This window comes from Falco cherrug, chromosome W (genome assembly GCF_023634085.1).
Source record: "Falco cherrug isolate bFalChe1 chromosome W, bFalChe1.pri, whole genome shotgun sequence".
In the NCBI taxonomy this organism is placed as follows: Eukaryota; Metazoa; Chordata; class Aves; order Falconiformes; family Falconidae; genus Falco; species Falco cherrug.
The window spans coordinates 6116175-6133206 of NC_073719.1; the positions used below are offsets into that span (position 1 = coordinate 6116175).

Consider the following 17032-nt stretch of genomic DNA (forward strand, 5'->3'; position numbering starts at 1 on the left):
TTATACATCCTGTGGTAAACTGTTCTATTCTTTATAGAAAATGGCAAGCTGCTTCTAGTAGATTTTATTTGTTTAGGGAGAAACTTATTCGCCTTCAGCATGAGAACAAGATGTTAAAGCTGAACCAAGAAGATTGTGACAATGAAAAGATCACCTTGTTGCAGAGCTTGCTTGATGGTACAAATTTACGGAAGAATGAATTGGAGACAGAGAACAGGTAAGGAAGTATTGTCCTTTGTTCCAGTGACTTTCCTAACAATGCCGTACACTTCTGTCTTAGCAGACTGTTGACAAGGCCATGTTCCTTATGTAAAAAAATGTGGTTAGCCCTATCAAAAAGTATCTCAACCAGCCTGTGAGTCTACTTAGTCATTCAATGCTGTTCCAGTGTCTGGAGCCTGCAGTGTGAGCTAAAGAATTCTGTAATAGACTGCAATTGGAATGATGCAAAAGCTCACAAAATGAACCATGTATTATTTCAGCTTCTCCTTCTGTAAAGCAAGTATAACAAAAAGAATCCCCTATCTTCCCTACTGATCATCCATTCCCTGTACATTTTCCATCTTCCCTTCTGTTTCCTATTTTGTTCTTTAAAAGTATGTTCACAGATGTTAGAGCTTCTGTCAAGATGATCTAGTTTTTGTAAAACTGAGTATTTTATGAAAATTACGGTGATAAAAAAATGTCCATTATTTTATGTACTGAATTTTCTCTTACTGTAGTATGCAGTAGGTTTTAGCTGTCTTGCTTCATCCACAGAATACTGTGATCAGTGAGGACAAAGTCAGCAGAAAGAATCTTAGACCAGTCACAGCCAGTTCCAGCTGGCTCTGCAGAAGACCCACCACAGGCCAAAGCTGAGCCAATCAGAAAAGTTGGTGGTACCTCTGTGAAAAACATATTTAAGAAAGGGCAAAAACACTGGACAGACAAACAGAGAAAAAGAGTGAGAAACAGCAGTGTGAACACCAAGGTCAGAGAAGAAGGAGGTGCTGCAGGCATTGGAGCAGATTCCCCTGCAGCCCATGGAGGACTTCATTCTGGAGCAGTTGGATATTTCCTGAGAGAATTGCAGTTCGTGAGAACCCATGCTGGAGCAGATTTTTCCTGAAGGACTGCAGCCTGTGGAAGGACTCACGCTGGAGCAGGGAAAAAGCATCAGGAGGAAGGAGCAGCAGAGAGGAACTGTTATGGACTGACTGCAACCTTGCGTTCCCCATGCCTCCTGTGCCACAGGCCCTTTGGGGAATATCCACCTGCTCTGGCATGGGGTCCTCCCTGGGCTGCAGTGTGGATATCTGCTCTGGCATGGTCCTCTCCACAGGCTGCAGGGAATACCTGGAACACTGTGGTCCTTTTGACTAGCTGCAGGGGAATATCTGCTCCGACACCTGGAGCACCTTCTCTCCCTCCTTCTTCTCCAACCTTGGTGCCTGCAGGATTGTTTCTCATACTTTTTTCCTCACTCCTCACTCCAAGGCAGTGTTTTGCTCTTTCTTAAATATGCTTTTTCAGAGGTACCACCACCTTCTCTGATTGTCTCAGCTTTGACCAGTGGTGGGTCCATTTCAGAGCCAGCTGTAATGGCTGTGTCCAGCACAGGACAGCTCCTGGCTTCTTCCCACAGATGCCACCCCTGCAGCCCCCCTCCCCCCACTACCAAAACCTTGTCACATAAACCAAATGCAATTTTGAATAAAGAAATAGTGTTGTATCTCTTTCATAGATGTCCTGATAATGCTTCACACTAAACATCTTGAATTTCATCATGTTGTAATTCATTGTTTCTGAAAAATAAATTTTATCTATTTCCTAGGCTGGTAAATCAGAGACTGCTAGAAGTACAGTCCCAGGTTGAAGAACTACAGAAGTCTTTGCAGGAGCAAGATGCAAAAGCTGAAGATGTAAGTAGAAATGTATGTAAAACTTGTGTTCAAGTAATTGCTATTATCCTACCTTTCAGCTTTACATAATATCTCTTGCTCTTGTTACATCATGAAGAAATAATGCAGATATGGATTTCTGGTAGCTTTCCATATGTGCTGTTATGGCCTTACTTTTAAACTGTATTTTTCTCAATGAGAAATTTAAAATGAAATGTTTTTCTAGAATAAATAAAAACTTTCTTTGTAGAAAAGGAATTAAATATTTTTTCCCCTTCAATGTGCCCATTCCAGTGGTAAACTCAGCTTTATTTAAAAAAATGTTATTAGAGACATTTTTAGGAAATTAAGGATACATTGATTTTCCATTTCTTAGCAAAATATCCCAAGGTATTTCTGTTTAACTGTTCTTCATAGTAGTAAATACCTTTCTTGCCAATGGAAACCCAGTAATTGCTGATATAAATGTGTATCTCTAAGGCAAGATGTCATGCAAGCCAAAACTAAAAGTCAAATGAGCAGTCCTTTGACACAGTGCAATATTTTCTATTTCTGTATACCTAGATACTATACATTTTAATATTTAAAATAAAGACATTGTCACAGGGTTAGTGTGGGAACACAAATTATAATCTTCCACTGAAAATTTTATTTGCCACCTCCCTTATTTGAGAGTAGAAGCTATAGAACTGTCCTGAAAGCAGTGATTTCCTATTTAGAAAAATATTATTAAGAATTAACTTATAATTAATTTTAAAATGGGTCTAGACTATTATGTCATTCCATTATATTCTTTGCTGTCTTGGTTACAAGTCAAAACCAAATTTTTCAGGGTGATTAAAATCTGAATATACTCTTTGCATGTTTTGTGGTAAACAGACTCAACAGAATCTTTGATCTTTGGCATCCTTAACAGGGGCACTGTTTAATAGTGTCCAGTTGAATGGAACCCTTATTACTAACACTATCACTATCATTTTTATGTAGGAAGTCTTAAAAAGCCCAACCCAATTGATATTGTTTCTGTTATGCATGTACGAAAGGCTGAGAAATCTTAGGGTTTCCTCAGCAGTGCAACAATCTAAGTAATTCTCAGCTAAGTCTTCACCTTTCTCATGCTCTCATAAACATTTCTGCCTTGTTAGCTCAGTGAGATCAGAGCACAGATACTTTGGTATTGGCATGAAGAATAACACAACTTTACTGACATGCTGTTAGTCTCTCGGAAAAAGGATCTTTGTTGCTCTCAGCTCCACTCTGGCAAGAAGAGTTGTGGGAGCTGAAGGCAAATCATGGTCCCACTGAAAATCAAGAGGAAAACCTCTGTTCACTTCATTGGAGTCAGGATTTCATCCTGTCTTGTCAAGGAATGCATTTAAATATACTTGAAATTCAAGCTTAGTGAATACAGACAGGAGTTTTTAGCAGTTCCATTTGACAAGTTTGATTATAATATTGCTAAATTTAACATTCTCCTGAAAACTTCTGATGATATTTCTTAAAATGCACCTAGCCTATTATATTTACATACCAGAAAATGAAACTTCACTTTTACAGTTTAGGAACCCAGAGAAAGCATTTATGATAAGACAGGTCATTTTTTTTTTTCTTGTGAGTTTTGTTATTTTCAGTAGTTGACATATAAAGCTTTGTTTTGTGATTTACTTTTTGAGCAATGTGTTTATGAAAGATATTCTCAGATGTAGCGAGTATTGTAAATAATCTCAGTCTAATGAAATATACCTTTATTTATTGTAATTTTAAATCTAGCCTTTTTTTGAGGCTTTGGTTTAGACAGTGATTTAAGATATGTCTACAGTGCACTTAAAGGACTGACTACAGCCCATGTAGGTATAATCTGAGCTGGTTTGGGTTCTGTTATCAGCAAAACCATGCCAGCACAGGTTTACACATGGAACTGTACAGTCTGATGTGGGTACCAGGCAGAGCTTGAAGCTCATGATGCACCAGCTGCATTCCTAGCTTCAGTATAAATTTGACCACATGAGCAGTGATATATAGGCACTACCTCCATGGACCTATCTTGTTGGGTTCTGAATATTTGCCTACATGTACTCTTAAACGAGCAGAAAAGAAAATGTAGAATCGTAGAATGGTTTGTGTTAGAAGGAACCTTAAAGATCACCTAGTTCCAACCCCCCCCTGCCATGGGCTGGGACACCTGCCACTAGACCAGGTTGTTCAAATCAGAAAATACTTTAAGTTGGAAGGTACCTTTAAGGGTCTGGATGTTTGCTCCATCTTTCTACTCAAAGCAGCCAACCTGTTAAATCTGTTAGGGGAATTTAGGCCAGATTCATCAGCCCAAGAGAGACGAGGCTGCCACAGCTCCATGTCTCCAGGTCCAACCAATATATTCCCAGTAAGCATACGCACACAGAGCACACTTATATACCACATATATGCATATATACATGGCTGGCCATACAGATCACAGACAGACACACAGAGCACTCACATGAACACAGACAGCACCAACAGCTTCATCCTGCTCCCCTCTCTGGCTGAGCAGGATAGAGGTCCACTAGTGCAAATATATGTATATATGTATAATGTGGATGCCTTCAGCAACAGGGCTCAGACACTCAATCTGCCCAGTAGCTGACCACTGGATCCCAGTCTCCCCAGTTGCTGGCACCCAGACATAAGAGCCCTTGAGGACTCCTCACCATAATACATGTATCTCTACATGTTTATCACAGCCCAACATACTGTCTGCTGCTTTGCTACTGTTGTAGTTTAAACTGGGTAGGCAGTGAGGCACCACACAGCTGCTCACTCGCTCCCCCAACAGTGGGATGGGGGAAAAAATTGGAAGGGTAAAAGTGAGAAAAACTCATGGGTTGAGATAGACAGTTTAGTAGAAATAAAGACAGTTTAATAGGTAAAGCAAAAGCTACACGTATAAACAAAGCAAAATAAGGAGTTCGTTCTCTACTTCCCATTGACAGCCATTTCGAGGAAATCAGGGCTTCGTCGTTCCTTGGAAAGACAGACACCATCACTCTGAACATCCCCTCTTTCCTTCATTCTTCTCCCAGCTTTTATTGCTAAGCATGATGTCATATGGTATGGAATATCCCTTTGATCAGTTGGGGTCAGCTGTCCCAGCTGTGTCCCCTCCCAATTTCTTGTGCACTGCCTACTCACTGACAGGGCAGTGTGATAAGCAGAAAAGGCCTTGACTCTGTGTAAGCACTGCTCAGCAACAACCAAAACACCCCTGTATTATCAACACTGTTTCCAGCGCAAATCCAAAACATAGCCCCATACAAGCTACTATGAAGAAAATTAACTCTATCCCAGCCAAAAACAGTACAGCTACTAATGTGACTTCAATGTTAAAATTACTTTTCATGACAGCAACTGCATTTCTTTGAAACTGTGGTTTGAGTATGATGTTTGCATATGTATGAAAGTGGAAAAGCCTTCATATACTTGAACACAGTATGGATAATTTTTACTGGCTTTCCCAAACTCTCCAGAAAATATGACAGGATTAAACTGTTAATGAGAACAGAGAAGTAAGAAAAATGTACATGTCTGGAAAAAATGCATGGATTTAAGCTTTTCTGTTCATGAGTTACTGAATAGTTTCTTCTGTTGGTTGCTGGTTTTGCTTTATGCTAATATGTCATCTTTGTTTCCTGGCATGGGTTTCTGCTCAAGGCTATTGTGAGTATGGCTTTCTGTTTACTTAATACTACTTTTACTTTATAGGCATTTATGGTTTTGATTTTAAAAGATGCTTGATGTATATAAAGCAAGTTTATGATTAAACTAAAATTTATTTTGAAGCGCATCACCACCATCCCCCCTGACAAGAGCTTATTCAAATGTGACTTAGCCAAAAATCAGAACACCATAAGGTGTATTATATTTACATATTTTTAGGCAAAGAAAAATATGAAAACAAAGAAAAGCAGAGCAATTGAGGATAAAATTTCTGCTGTCCTCTGGTCAGTAGCATTCTACTCCATCTAATTTTTGCAGGGACAGAATTTTACCTCGAGTCTTTATGTGAAATTGCTTTGATGCATTGGAAAGCTCTTCAAGCAAATTTTCCACTATCTAATTTTAAATTAATTTAATTGAGTCTAATTTAAATTAGTCTAATCTACAAAAGTACTGAATCACAAAGCAATGAAAACAACTGAAATACAATTTTGTCATTAATGGATCTCTCATATATTGATCCAATTCCAAGAAAGTATTTGTGAAGTTATAAGGCATTCTGATTTTGGGGAAGTCCACAGCTATCAAGGAAAGAACAACTACAGAAAACTGCTATACAATTATGACCTAAAAATGGGTGAAATTAAATGTCTGTGTTCTGGTTATAATTGTTAAATTATATATTTTAATAGAACTGAAATCATACTAAGCACCATAACATATTAAAGTAACTGACACCTTTGACTTTCTATTTTAGTCCCTGCTTCTGCAAAAGAAACTTGAAGAGCATCTGTAAGTAATAAAGCTTTCCATATTTTGCTTGCCACATGAAATTATTTGCTTTCCATATGCTTAGCAGATGCTTAGCCACTAACAGTAGTGGGCAGGCAGTAGTGCATTTGGAAGATATATATGAAGAGAAATGCATATAGCTCAGGAATATGTAGAGAATCTGTTATTGAAGCATTATTTCTGGTGATTAGAAAATTATATTTAAAATAGTGTAAAGCTTAAGTTAAGAGGAATAATTAATTTTGCTCTGAGGAAAACATTTCAATATAAACAATATTTACCTTTTTATATTTTAGTATACATTATGGAATAAAAAATAACATTTTAGTGAGTGTGATCTTTCTGTTATACTATTTCTGCACTGTTCTTAATTTTACACTTTTTTTAAACTGGAAGTTTTACTTAAAGAATTGTTTGCTTGTTAACTGGCTTACTAGAAAGTATAGTCTCTCTGTAACTTTGGGAGGGGGTAAGCCATTCTTCCCAAATCTTATCACAACTATTGATATTATACACTTCAAGCATGCTTTCTACAATTTATTGTAAATTCTAAAGTAAGTATATAATTCTGGGCTGAGAATAGAGCTGTTTGATTTTATAATTCTGCATATATGGTAATGCTTTTTAGTATATTTTATAAACATTCTCATAGACATTAACACATATGTCCTCGTGCCTCACAGCCAAGTCAACTATACTCCCAAAATATACCATACTACTCCCAAAATATACCATACTCCAAGGGTTTGGGTTTTTTTTATTTTATCATTTAATGTTCATCCAAGAGGATAAGAGTATTGGAAAAATAATGCATGTTTTTATGGCTTGTAACAGTGAGAAGCTCCATGAAGCTAACAACGAGCTACAGAAGAAACGAGCTATTATTGAGGATTTGGAACCAAGATGTAATAACAATTGTGAGTTTTCTGATATGCACTCCATTTCTTTTAACTGTAAAATGTTTTGCATGCAGGGAATGATCTTTAATTAATATTTAATTTAATATCTATGAAAGCTGTAAGAAAACCAAAATATGTTTCAAGTGGTAGTGGTATGTGGTGTTAATTACTCTGAAAGCTATAATGACCAAAAACATGCTACTAATTCTTGAGATGTAGCAGATCACATTTTAGAGCCCACCATGGCAAAGAATGATAGAATCATAGGATCATTTAGGTTGGGAAAAAACCTTTAAGATCATCAAGTCCAACCATTAACCTAACACTGCCAAGTCTACCACTAAACCATGTCCCTAAGCGCCATGTCTACATGTCTTTTAAATGCCTCCATGGATGGTGACTCAACCACTTCCCTGGGCAGCCTGTTCCAATGCTTGACAATCCTTTCAGTGAAGAAATTTTTCCTAATATCCGATTTAAACCTCCCCTGGCACAACCTGAGGCCATTTCCTCTTGTCCTATCACTTGTTACCTGGGAAAAGAGACCGACACCCACCTGCCTACAACCTCCTTGCAGGTAGTGGTAGAGAGTGATAAGGTCCCCCTTGAGCCTCCCTGAGCCTCCTTTTCTCCAGGCCTAACAACCCCAGTTCCCTCAGCCGCTCCTCATAAGACTTGTTCTCTAGACTCTTCACCAGCTTCATTGCTCTTCTTTGGATGCACTCCAGCACCTCAATATCTATCTTGTAGTGAGGGGCCCAAAACGGAACACAGTATTCAAGGTGCTGCCTCACCAATACAGAGTACAAAGGGACAATTATTCCCTAGTCCTGCTGGCCACACTGTTTCTGATCCAAGCCAGGATGCTGTTGGCCGCCTTGGCCACCTGGGCACACTGCTGGCTCATATTCAGATGGCTGTCGACCAACACCCCCAGGTCCTTTTCTGCTTGGCAGCTTTCCAGCTACCTAATGATTGCATAATCATTAGGTAAATTTTAGATCCAAGAAATTTTCATTAGTTTCCAGTTAAAACCACAGAACAATATTATGTTACAAAATTCCACATTTTAGAAAATGATAACTGGAGATGAAATTCAGAGGCTGAGTAGTTAATGAGTATGTAATACTTCCATACTTAACAGGCCTCAGTTGTGGGGGCAAGGCAGAAAGGGGCCTGGTTTTCTGAGTCCCTAACTTCTAAAATTTAGAGCATAATCAGACTTTTCTGTTTAGCTTACTTGAATTGTAAGTTTTTTGTGGAAAACCTTGGGCTGAGCTTCTATCTTGATATGACAAAAACAGTTATAGTAGTTATACTTCTTCCTTTCTTTCCATGAGTAGGGTAAATGGTGTGTGGGTTGTTTCTTTGGATTCTTTTAACTGGATTGAATTATAGCCAAGAAGTTTGTGCCAGAATTATACAATATTGAAAAACAGATTCTATAGCCTTGATGAATACCTGCAATTGGTTCTGTAACAGATCAGTGGAAGAAATCTTACCCAGTCATCATCTTTGTGTTTTCCTTATGCATAGAGAGAAAACTGTAAATAAACATAAATAAAAACTGAAAAATGAGGTTACAAAACAAATAGATTGTCTTGTCAAACATTTATCATTGTCTGAGAACCAGACACCAATGTTATATACTATTTGATCAACAATGACAAATTTGATCTTTCTCTGACATGCAAGTAGTATGTATAGCTTGCACAAGTAGTAGTGGCTTGGCACATTCTTAAATCAACACAGGAAATTGTCTGTACAGTGAAACTGTCCTGTTGGTCTGCATCACTTCTTGAGAATGATGTGAAGATGTTGTGATTTAACCCTAGCTTGTAATTAAGTACCATGCAGCCACTCGCTCACTCCCCTCTCCCAGAGGGATGGGGAGGAGAGTTGTAAAGGAATGTAAAATTCAAGGGTTGAGATAAGAACAATTTAATAATTGAAATAGAATGAAAATGAAAGAACAATAATAACAATGATGACAATAGCAGTTATAATGAAAAGGGGAAGGGAAAGAATAAAATCCAGAGGGCAAGGTAGAAAGAAACACGTGGTGCACAATGCAACTGCTCACCACCCACCAACCAATGCCCAGCCAGTCCCCGAGCAACAACCTGCCTGCCCTAGGCAACCTCCAGGTATATATACCAAGCATGATGGCCCATGGTATGAAATACCTCTTTGGCTAATTCGGGTCAGCTGACCTGGCTGTGTCCCCTCCCAATTCCTTGCGCCCCTCCAGCCTTTTCACTAACAAGGCCTGGGGAACTGAAAAGTCACACATCAAAGCTAAAACACAGCACTGAACTAGCTCCTAAGAAGATAATTAACTCCATCCCAGCTGAAACAAGGACAGAAGAAAACATAATTGGAGTGTTTTCATGTCACAATTTGAAGAATTTTGTTCATTACTACCTTTGGGCAGATATGAGCAACAACCTTGCTTCTCACTGCGCTGTTAAACTTCTGTTCATTTGAACTACAATATACCATTTTTCATATGCGTTTCTGAGGTTTTGAATTAAACTTATTGTGTCCACTGCATCAATAAGAATTTTTAATTCCTTATGTAAGCTTTTCTTAACCGAATTAAAGTCCTGCTGTGGGTTTAATGTCTGTTTAAATGCGTGTAAATAAATTTAATGCAATTATTTTATTCTCTAATCCTGACATAAAGCACTCAAAATTGAAGAATTACAAGAAGCTTTGCGAAAAAAAGATGAAGAAATGAAACAAATGGAAGAACGATACAAAAAGTATTTGGAAAAGGCCAAAAGTGTAAGTGTCTGGGTTCCAAGTTAACAATCCTTCCCCAACAGGCTGTACCACATTTTCACTCTGTGGGAATAAAACTAAATTAATTAACTATACTCATGACTACTATCTAACCAAAACCCTTTGTACTACTTCTGTACATGTATGTACCCCACTGATACAGATTTATATTAGAGTTACCCAGACAAAGCTTCTTAAGAGTCGTAAATGCCAGTGGATAACACAGAGATGGTGTTAATCACTTCCTGAAATTATGATAACCTATTTCTTGGTGGGAGTTCTTACAGGCTCATCAGTGAATTATGCAGTTTGGCTGAAGTCATGTCCATGCTAGGAATCATATGTTTTTAAAAATTTTTTCAGCTGTTTACTAGGACAAACTTTAAAACCTCAGCCTTTACTGGAATAGTTCTTGAGTATTTGTTAGCATTCAAATGCTGTCTCTGATGGGCACCACATAAGAATGTAGTTAGTTTTTCCCCTCATCTTACTTAGTGGCAGAAACTTCATCACACATGCACTACCATGGATTTTTCTTGGCTGTAGCGGAACTTTCTAAAATTTGCATTACTGATACTCCAGATCCCTGAATCTTTCCAGCCTCTTTCCAGATAGAAGTAGTCCTTGAGTCCACAGTGAAGAGTGAGTTGAGGGGTAACAGATAGGTAATCTTTAGCTATAAAGAGAAAAAGGCTTCAAGGAAAGGTTTCACATGCTCTGGCCCCATGGCGGTACAGAATTGGGGGGAGGAACTGCTTCCTTGTGTTCAAGATATTGAACCTCTGAGGTCTTGCTTTCTCCTATCAACACTTGTTTGACAGTCCTGTTAGAGTACATTTCAGATAATGTGTGACACTTCCATGGCTGTTGTTTAGAGATAGTCTCCATCATCCTGGTTGACAATTTAGATCCTCTGTTTTATTAGGGGAGAGATGTATTTGTATTATATGTCAGCTTTTTAAAATTAAGCATTCTTTTGTTTGACATTTTAAAATGGCATTTTACTTTATTATATTGACGTGGTTTAAGTCACTTCTATGTCTCTTAATTTGCCCTATGCAGTTATAATGCCTTGATGCCTTTTCCAACACTGAATTAAAGACAAAATGGTTTTCCTCTCACAGGTTATCCGCACCTTAGATCCTAAACAAAACCAGGGTGCAGCTCCTGAGATTCAGGCACTGAAAAATCAGTTGCAGGAACGCGACAGAATGTTCCATTCATTAGAGGTAATAATCTCCACGTTTCCCAGTAGATCTTTTGTGTTTCCTCATTTTTGGGTATAGACTGTGCTTCTCTAATATCTACTTTTCTCTGCAGTTAAACAATTTTAAATAAATGGGATTTTGTTTTTTTTAGAAAGAATATGAAAAAACAAAGAGTCAAAGAGAAATGGAAGAGAAGTTTATTGTTAGTGCCTGGTATAATATGGTAAGAATCTGCAAACTTAAAAACAATTAAAAAATCTTAGTTGTTTCTGTGGTGTTTATCAAGGTCTTCATTTATTTATAATATTTTTATATGTAAAATATTTTCAAATATATATGCAGATGAAAGCATTCTCTTTTAGTTATCATTATATAGCAGTTAACTCCTAGTGGAAACCAATAAACTTGTAAAAGGCTTGACAGAGTTCATACTGAAAAACAACAAAGTAAACCTCAGTTCATAATATAGAACCCAACGTGGTTGTTATTTTCAAGTTTCAAAACCTGAAGCATCACTTTGTGGGTGGAAAGGAAGCCTCAGTTTTCTTTTTTGGAATTTCAGATCTTTAATTAGTTTTCTTTTTTTGTAATTTCAGATATTTAATTAGACTGTCTTCTAATACTCAAATTAATTCTCTTCTTTTCCCCCTCCCCAATCTTCTGCTTGTTTCTATTTCATTAGAGTGACAATGCAGGTAGTTTTGTGCAAACCTGATACATTTCTTAGGGCATTTACCAAGCTATACATTTTTGGTTCTTTCATTCTGTTTACTACATATGAAAAGGGGTGAGTGCAGGGTCAAGCCTCACTTACACTACCCAAAGCATAAGGGAATTGTATAGCAATCACAGTGTTAGATATTTTTGCAAGGAATTGTTCATCTTCAGCAAATGTGTTCAAGACTTTACCTTTGATAGAGTGTGGCTGCTTTGAAACTGCTCTCCTGATAGGAGTCCCTGACCTCCCTGTAACATGTTTCTGTTTCATCATAGAGGTTAAATTATTTCACTCTGTCTTCTCTTGGAAGAGTTTCCTTCTTGCTGTTTTATGTTCCTGCTATGTTCATGAGTAGGAGAGTAAAATGGTGTTTAAACAGAGCATTTGATTTTTTTTTGGTATTGAAGGCACTTTCAGGTTACCTGGTGCCCTTGTCCAACTACATAATGTTGGTACCACTGGTAAGCAGAAGACAAGGTTGAGCTGAGAGATACAGTTCAGTAGCCTGACTCTCATATGGACGAAGATGATTAGTGATAGCTTCATCTGCTTCTTCCTTTTAGTTAGTCTCTGATTTTATCCACAGCCCACCATAGCTTCTATCATCTCATACTGGTTAGGGTCTCCCAGTCAGTATGTGATTTTCTTCTTTTCCCTGCCATTCAACAGTGGAAATATTTCATAGCTCCAAGCTTCTGCTAAAGACAGATTCTATCAAAACCAGAGAAACACAGAATAGCTAAGGTTGGAAAGGCCTTTGGAGATAATCTGGTCCAACCCCCCTGCTCAAGCAGAGACACCTAGAGATGGTTGCCCAGGGCTACATCCAGATGGCTTTTGCATCTCTGCAAGGATGGAGGTTCCACAACCCCTCTGGGCAACCTGTTGCAGTGTTCAAGCACCCTCACAGTAAAGAAGAGTTTTCTTATGTTCAGAGGGAACTTCCTGTGTTTCTGTTTGTGCCCACTGCCTCTTGTCTTCTCACGGGGCACCAATGAAAAAAGCCTGGCTTCATCTTCTTTACACCCTCTCTTTAGGTATTTGTACACATTAATGAGATGATTCCCCCTGAGCCTTCTTTTCTCCAGGCTAAACAATCCCAGCTCTCTCAGCCTCTCCTTGTATGAAAGATGCTCTAGTCCAGGGGTCCTCAAACTTTTTAAACAGGGGGCTGGTTCACTGTCCCTCAGACACTGTCGAGGGCTGGACTATAGTTTGGAAAAAAATGAACGAATTCCTATGCACACTGCACATCTTTTATTTGTAGTAGTGCACAAAAAACAGGAAAAAGAATGCAATATTTAAAATGAAGAACAATTGTAATCAACAAAACCAAATAATATTTCAATGTGAACTATGGGCCTGCTTTTGGCTAATGAGGTGGTCAATGTTAGGTTCCATATTTGTCACTGCTAGTCGTAGCAAGTGATGCAAGTGTTCATCAGTTAGTCTGGATCTGACTGGAGATTTCAGATGTTTCATTCGGGGAAAAGTCTGCTCACAGACATAGGTGCTGCCAAAGATGGTTGCAATTTTGAGTGCGTGGTTCCTGAGATTATGATATGTCTCTGAGGGGAGAGATGCATAGAAATTAGTAAGGCTGCTTGATTTGAATGCATCTTTCAGCGATCACAGGTCTGTAGTTCGGCCAATTCCATTTGGTAAATCGGATCAACAGTTTCAATGTCAACAGAAAATGGGTTCCGGAAAAGCTGTATGTCCTGTTCATGGAGACGAAGCTCTTTAAATCTAATTTGAAACTCCTTTTGCAACATTTCTAGTACATCCATACATGTTTTGTTTGGGAATGCAACTGCTGTTTTTTCTGCAGACAGGTTTTGAGTTGTGGGGAGATGGCAGAAGTTTTCCTCCTTTGCTTGGTTAATGAGCAGGTCTAATTTGACTTGAAATGCTTTCACATGTGAATACATATCACAGATGAGCTTCCCCTTTCCTTGAAGTTGGACATTGAAATTGTTGAGTAGCTCTGTTACATCTGTCAGAAACGCATCTTTGAGCTCTGGTACTTCTTTGTTTTTAGAAAGCACAAAATCATAAACCTGTGGAAGTAAGTCATAAAATTGTTTCAAAACTCTCCCTAGACTCAGCCAACGGACTTCTGTGTGGTACAGAATATCTTCATAGGCAACATTTAGCTCAGACAGAAATTCCTGAAACTGTCTGTGGTTTAGTGCATGAGCTCTAATGAAGTTAACACAAGAAACCATAATTTTCATGCCAGAGTCCAGCTTCAGTGATTTACAACACAGTGCTTGTTGGTGGATGATGCGGTGTATGGCTATTGGATGTGAATGGCTGCGTTTGTCCATCTCTTTGTTAATGTGTGCAACCACTCCTTTCATGGACCCCACCATGCTAGGAGCACCATCAGTTGTCACACTGAATAGTTTACCCCAGTCCAGCTCCAAATCATTCATAGTTTGGCAAACTTTCTCATAGATATCCTCTCCTGTAGTTGTTCCTTTGATGCTTTTCAGTGCAGCAAGCTCCTCCGTGACTTTGAAAGAATCATTTGTCCCACAAATTAAAATTAGAAGTTGTGCAGAATCACGAACATCATTGCTTTCGTCGAGTGCCAATGAGAAATAGCAAAGTTTTTTTGAGGAGTTTTGCAACTGCAGATTCAAATTTTCCCCCATTTCTTCAATCCTTCGTGTAATTGTAGGTCCTGAAAGACTCACTGTGCTAAATAAATGCACCTTCTCTGGACACATCTCTTTGGCCACCGAAAGAAAGCATTCTTTAACAAATTCTCCCTCTGTGAATGCTCTGCCAGTGCGCGCTATGAGCTTGGCAACTTGATAGCTTGCTCAAAGTGATGATATATTGAGCTGCTTTTGCTTCACAGAAGTATTTTGCTGAGTTGTCAATCCATGTTTCAGTCTTAATATTTTATCTTTTCTCACTTGTCCGACCAAAGAATCATATTTATCTTTATGTTGAGGTTGGTAGTGTCGACGCAAATTGTATTCCTTGAACACAGACACTGAATTCTGGCATATCAGACAAACAGCTCTTTCTTTGTACTCCGTGAAAAAATAATCAGAAGTCCACTTTTCTTGGAATACCCCGCACTCGGAGTCAATTTTTCTTTTTTTTTTTGACATGATGGTGCGCACGCTTCCCACTGGTGCTGGCTTGCTTGTCCTGCCTGGGAGCTGGAGGGAGGGAGGGAGAGACGGGGGAGCCGCCCCCCTCGCTGATGCCGCCGCCCCCCTCCTCAGCCCGGCCGCGCAGTCCGGACAGGGTGGCCAGAAGGGACTGAAGGGACTTTGCCGCGCCGGGGCTCTGGCGATTCGCCCGAGTTGGCTGGACCTCGCAGTGCAGAGGCTGCCGACTGAGCTTGCCCGGCAGAGGACATGCCCGCGCATGTCGGCCGCCGCGCATCGCAGAGGAGGAGGAGGAGGAGGACGGGGCGGCGGCGGCGCGGTTTGTAGCCGAGAGGCGCCCCCTGGAGGGGGGAGGGGGGGGCAGGTCGAGGACGAGGCGCTGGTTCCAGCCCGGTCCCGGCGGGTGCGTGGGGGCTGCGGAGGCCGGCGCGCGGATGAAGTGTCAGGAGGTCATCTGCGGCTGCTTGGTTTCCCCCCCCAACCCCCGGCGCGGGGGTGTCTGTAAATACCGGGGGCCGGATTGAGGACCCTGGGGGGCCGTATCCGGCCCGTGGGCCGTAGTTTGAGGACCCCTGCTCTAGCTCCTTTATCATCTTCATGGCCCCTTTCTGGATGCTCTCCAGCATGTTCATGTCTCTCTTGTACTGGGGAGCCCATAACTGGACACAGGACTCCAGATGTGGACTCACCAGTGCTGAGTAGAGGGGAAGGATCACCTCCCTTGACTTGCTGGCAACACTCCTTATGCAACCCAGGATGCTGTTGGCATTCTTTAGCACAAGGATGCATTACTGACTCATGTTCAACTTGATATCTACCAGCACCAAAATATGTTCCCATCACTTCTATTATGTTAGTATTTCCACAGAAGGAGAATATAATTGAGAGCTCTTCTAGCTCAACTTACGGGAGTGAGGGTGGGGTGGGGGTGGGTGGCTTTTCAAAAGGTTTGTCATAGCACCATGTGTTCATGTGTGGAAATATAGATTCAAGACCTGGCACATTGGGAGTCCTTTTTCTCAAGAATTACTGCAAACTTGCATGATGATTAAAAGTGAACTCCTCAAAAAGGCTCAGGAAGAATGTTTTAACCCCATTCTTGAAAATATAATGCTTGAAATTAAAACCAGATTAGCTTGTGTTTGTGAAGAAGAAAGAATAAATTGTAAATGAGTTGTTCATCATTATTTATTGGTATTCACTGATAAGTTTCTCTTTATAGGGAATGACTCTGCATAAAAAAGCAGCAGAAGACAGACTGATTAGTACAGGCTCAGGACAGTCCTTCCTAGCCAGACAAAGGCAAGCCACAAGCACAAGGAGATCTTACCCTGGTTATGTCCAGCCAGCAACAGCAAGGTAAAGAAGCCTTACCTTTAGAAAGAAAACTGCCCTGTGATCCAGGCCACTTTTGTTGCACATAACATTTTTGGAAACTCAACCAGTATCCTATCTCTTTGTCCTTTGTAACCACTGTTATTTCTCAATTCAAAAACGGGTTTTATCATGGTTTCTCATTGTTCTAATGTATTTTGTTCATGTTCTTTGGAGTCTCTGTTACTCTTTGCCTTTCTGATTGTGCAAAAGTTTTGGAAAAAATCTAGATAAATGTTGTATAATAATGGAGTCATTAAAAATTCTATGAAGCCTTATCTCATATGAAAAGCCTGATATAGGCTGTATAGCAAACAGATTTGTCACAGTTGATATATTTGTGTCTACATGTATTATTATCCTATAATGTTATTGTGAAATGTATTTGCAGCCATAAAACCTAATATTGGCAATGAGAGTAGCCTAGCCACATCCATTGCTCCCTTTTAGGATGCTTATGAGTTTTAAAAAAAGCAGAAAGCAAACAGCCCCCCCAAAACAAAACCCTAAAACAAACAAAAAACCCTAAGCCCAGACACATCTCCTA

General features: G+C 39.6%; 1 protein-coding gene across 4 annotated transcripts in view; it reads left to right on the forward strand.

Moving 5' to 3' along the window:
• Positions 1-16763, forward strand: part of LOC129734464 (protein Hook homolog 3-like) — a 124955-nt gene extending 108192 nt beyond the window's left edge. For 3 of the 4 annotated variants that reach the window (XM_055698008.1, XM_055698009.1, XM_055698010.1), the window contains 8 exons: positions 77-217; positions 1817-1904; positions 6337-6371; positions 7206-7288; positions 9957-10057; positions 11179-11283; positions 11414-11485; positions 16334-16763. In XM_055698008.1, coding sequence (XP_055553983.1) covers positions 77-217; positions 1817-1904; positions 6337-6371; positions 7206-7288; positions 9957-10057; positions 11179-11283; positions 11414-11485; positions 16334-16474 — 766 coding nt within the window. In that variant the 3' untranslated portion in view covers positions 16475-16763. Of the gene's footprint in view, positions 1-76; positions 218-1816; positions 1905-4855; positions 6372-7205; positions 7289-9956; positions 10058-11178; positions 11284-11413; positions 11486-16333 lie in introns of those variants that run through there. The other variant, XR_008730057.1, reaches the window with a different exon arrangement.
• The last annotated feature ends 269 nt before the right edge of the window (positions 16764-17032 follow it).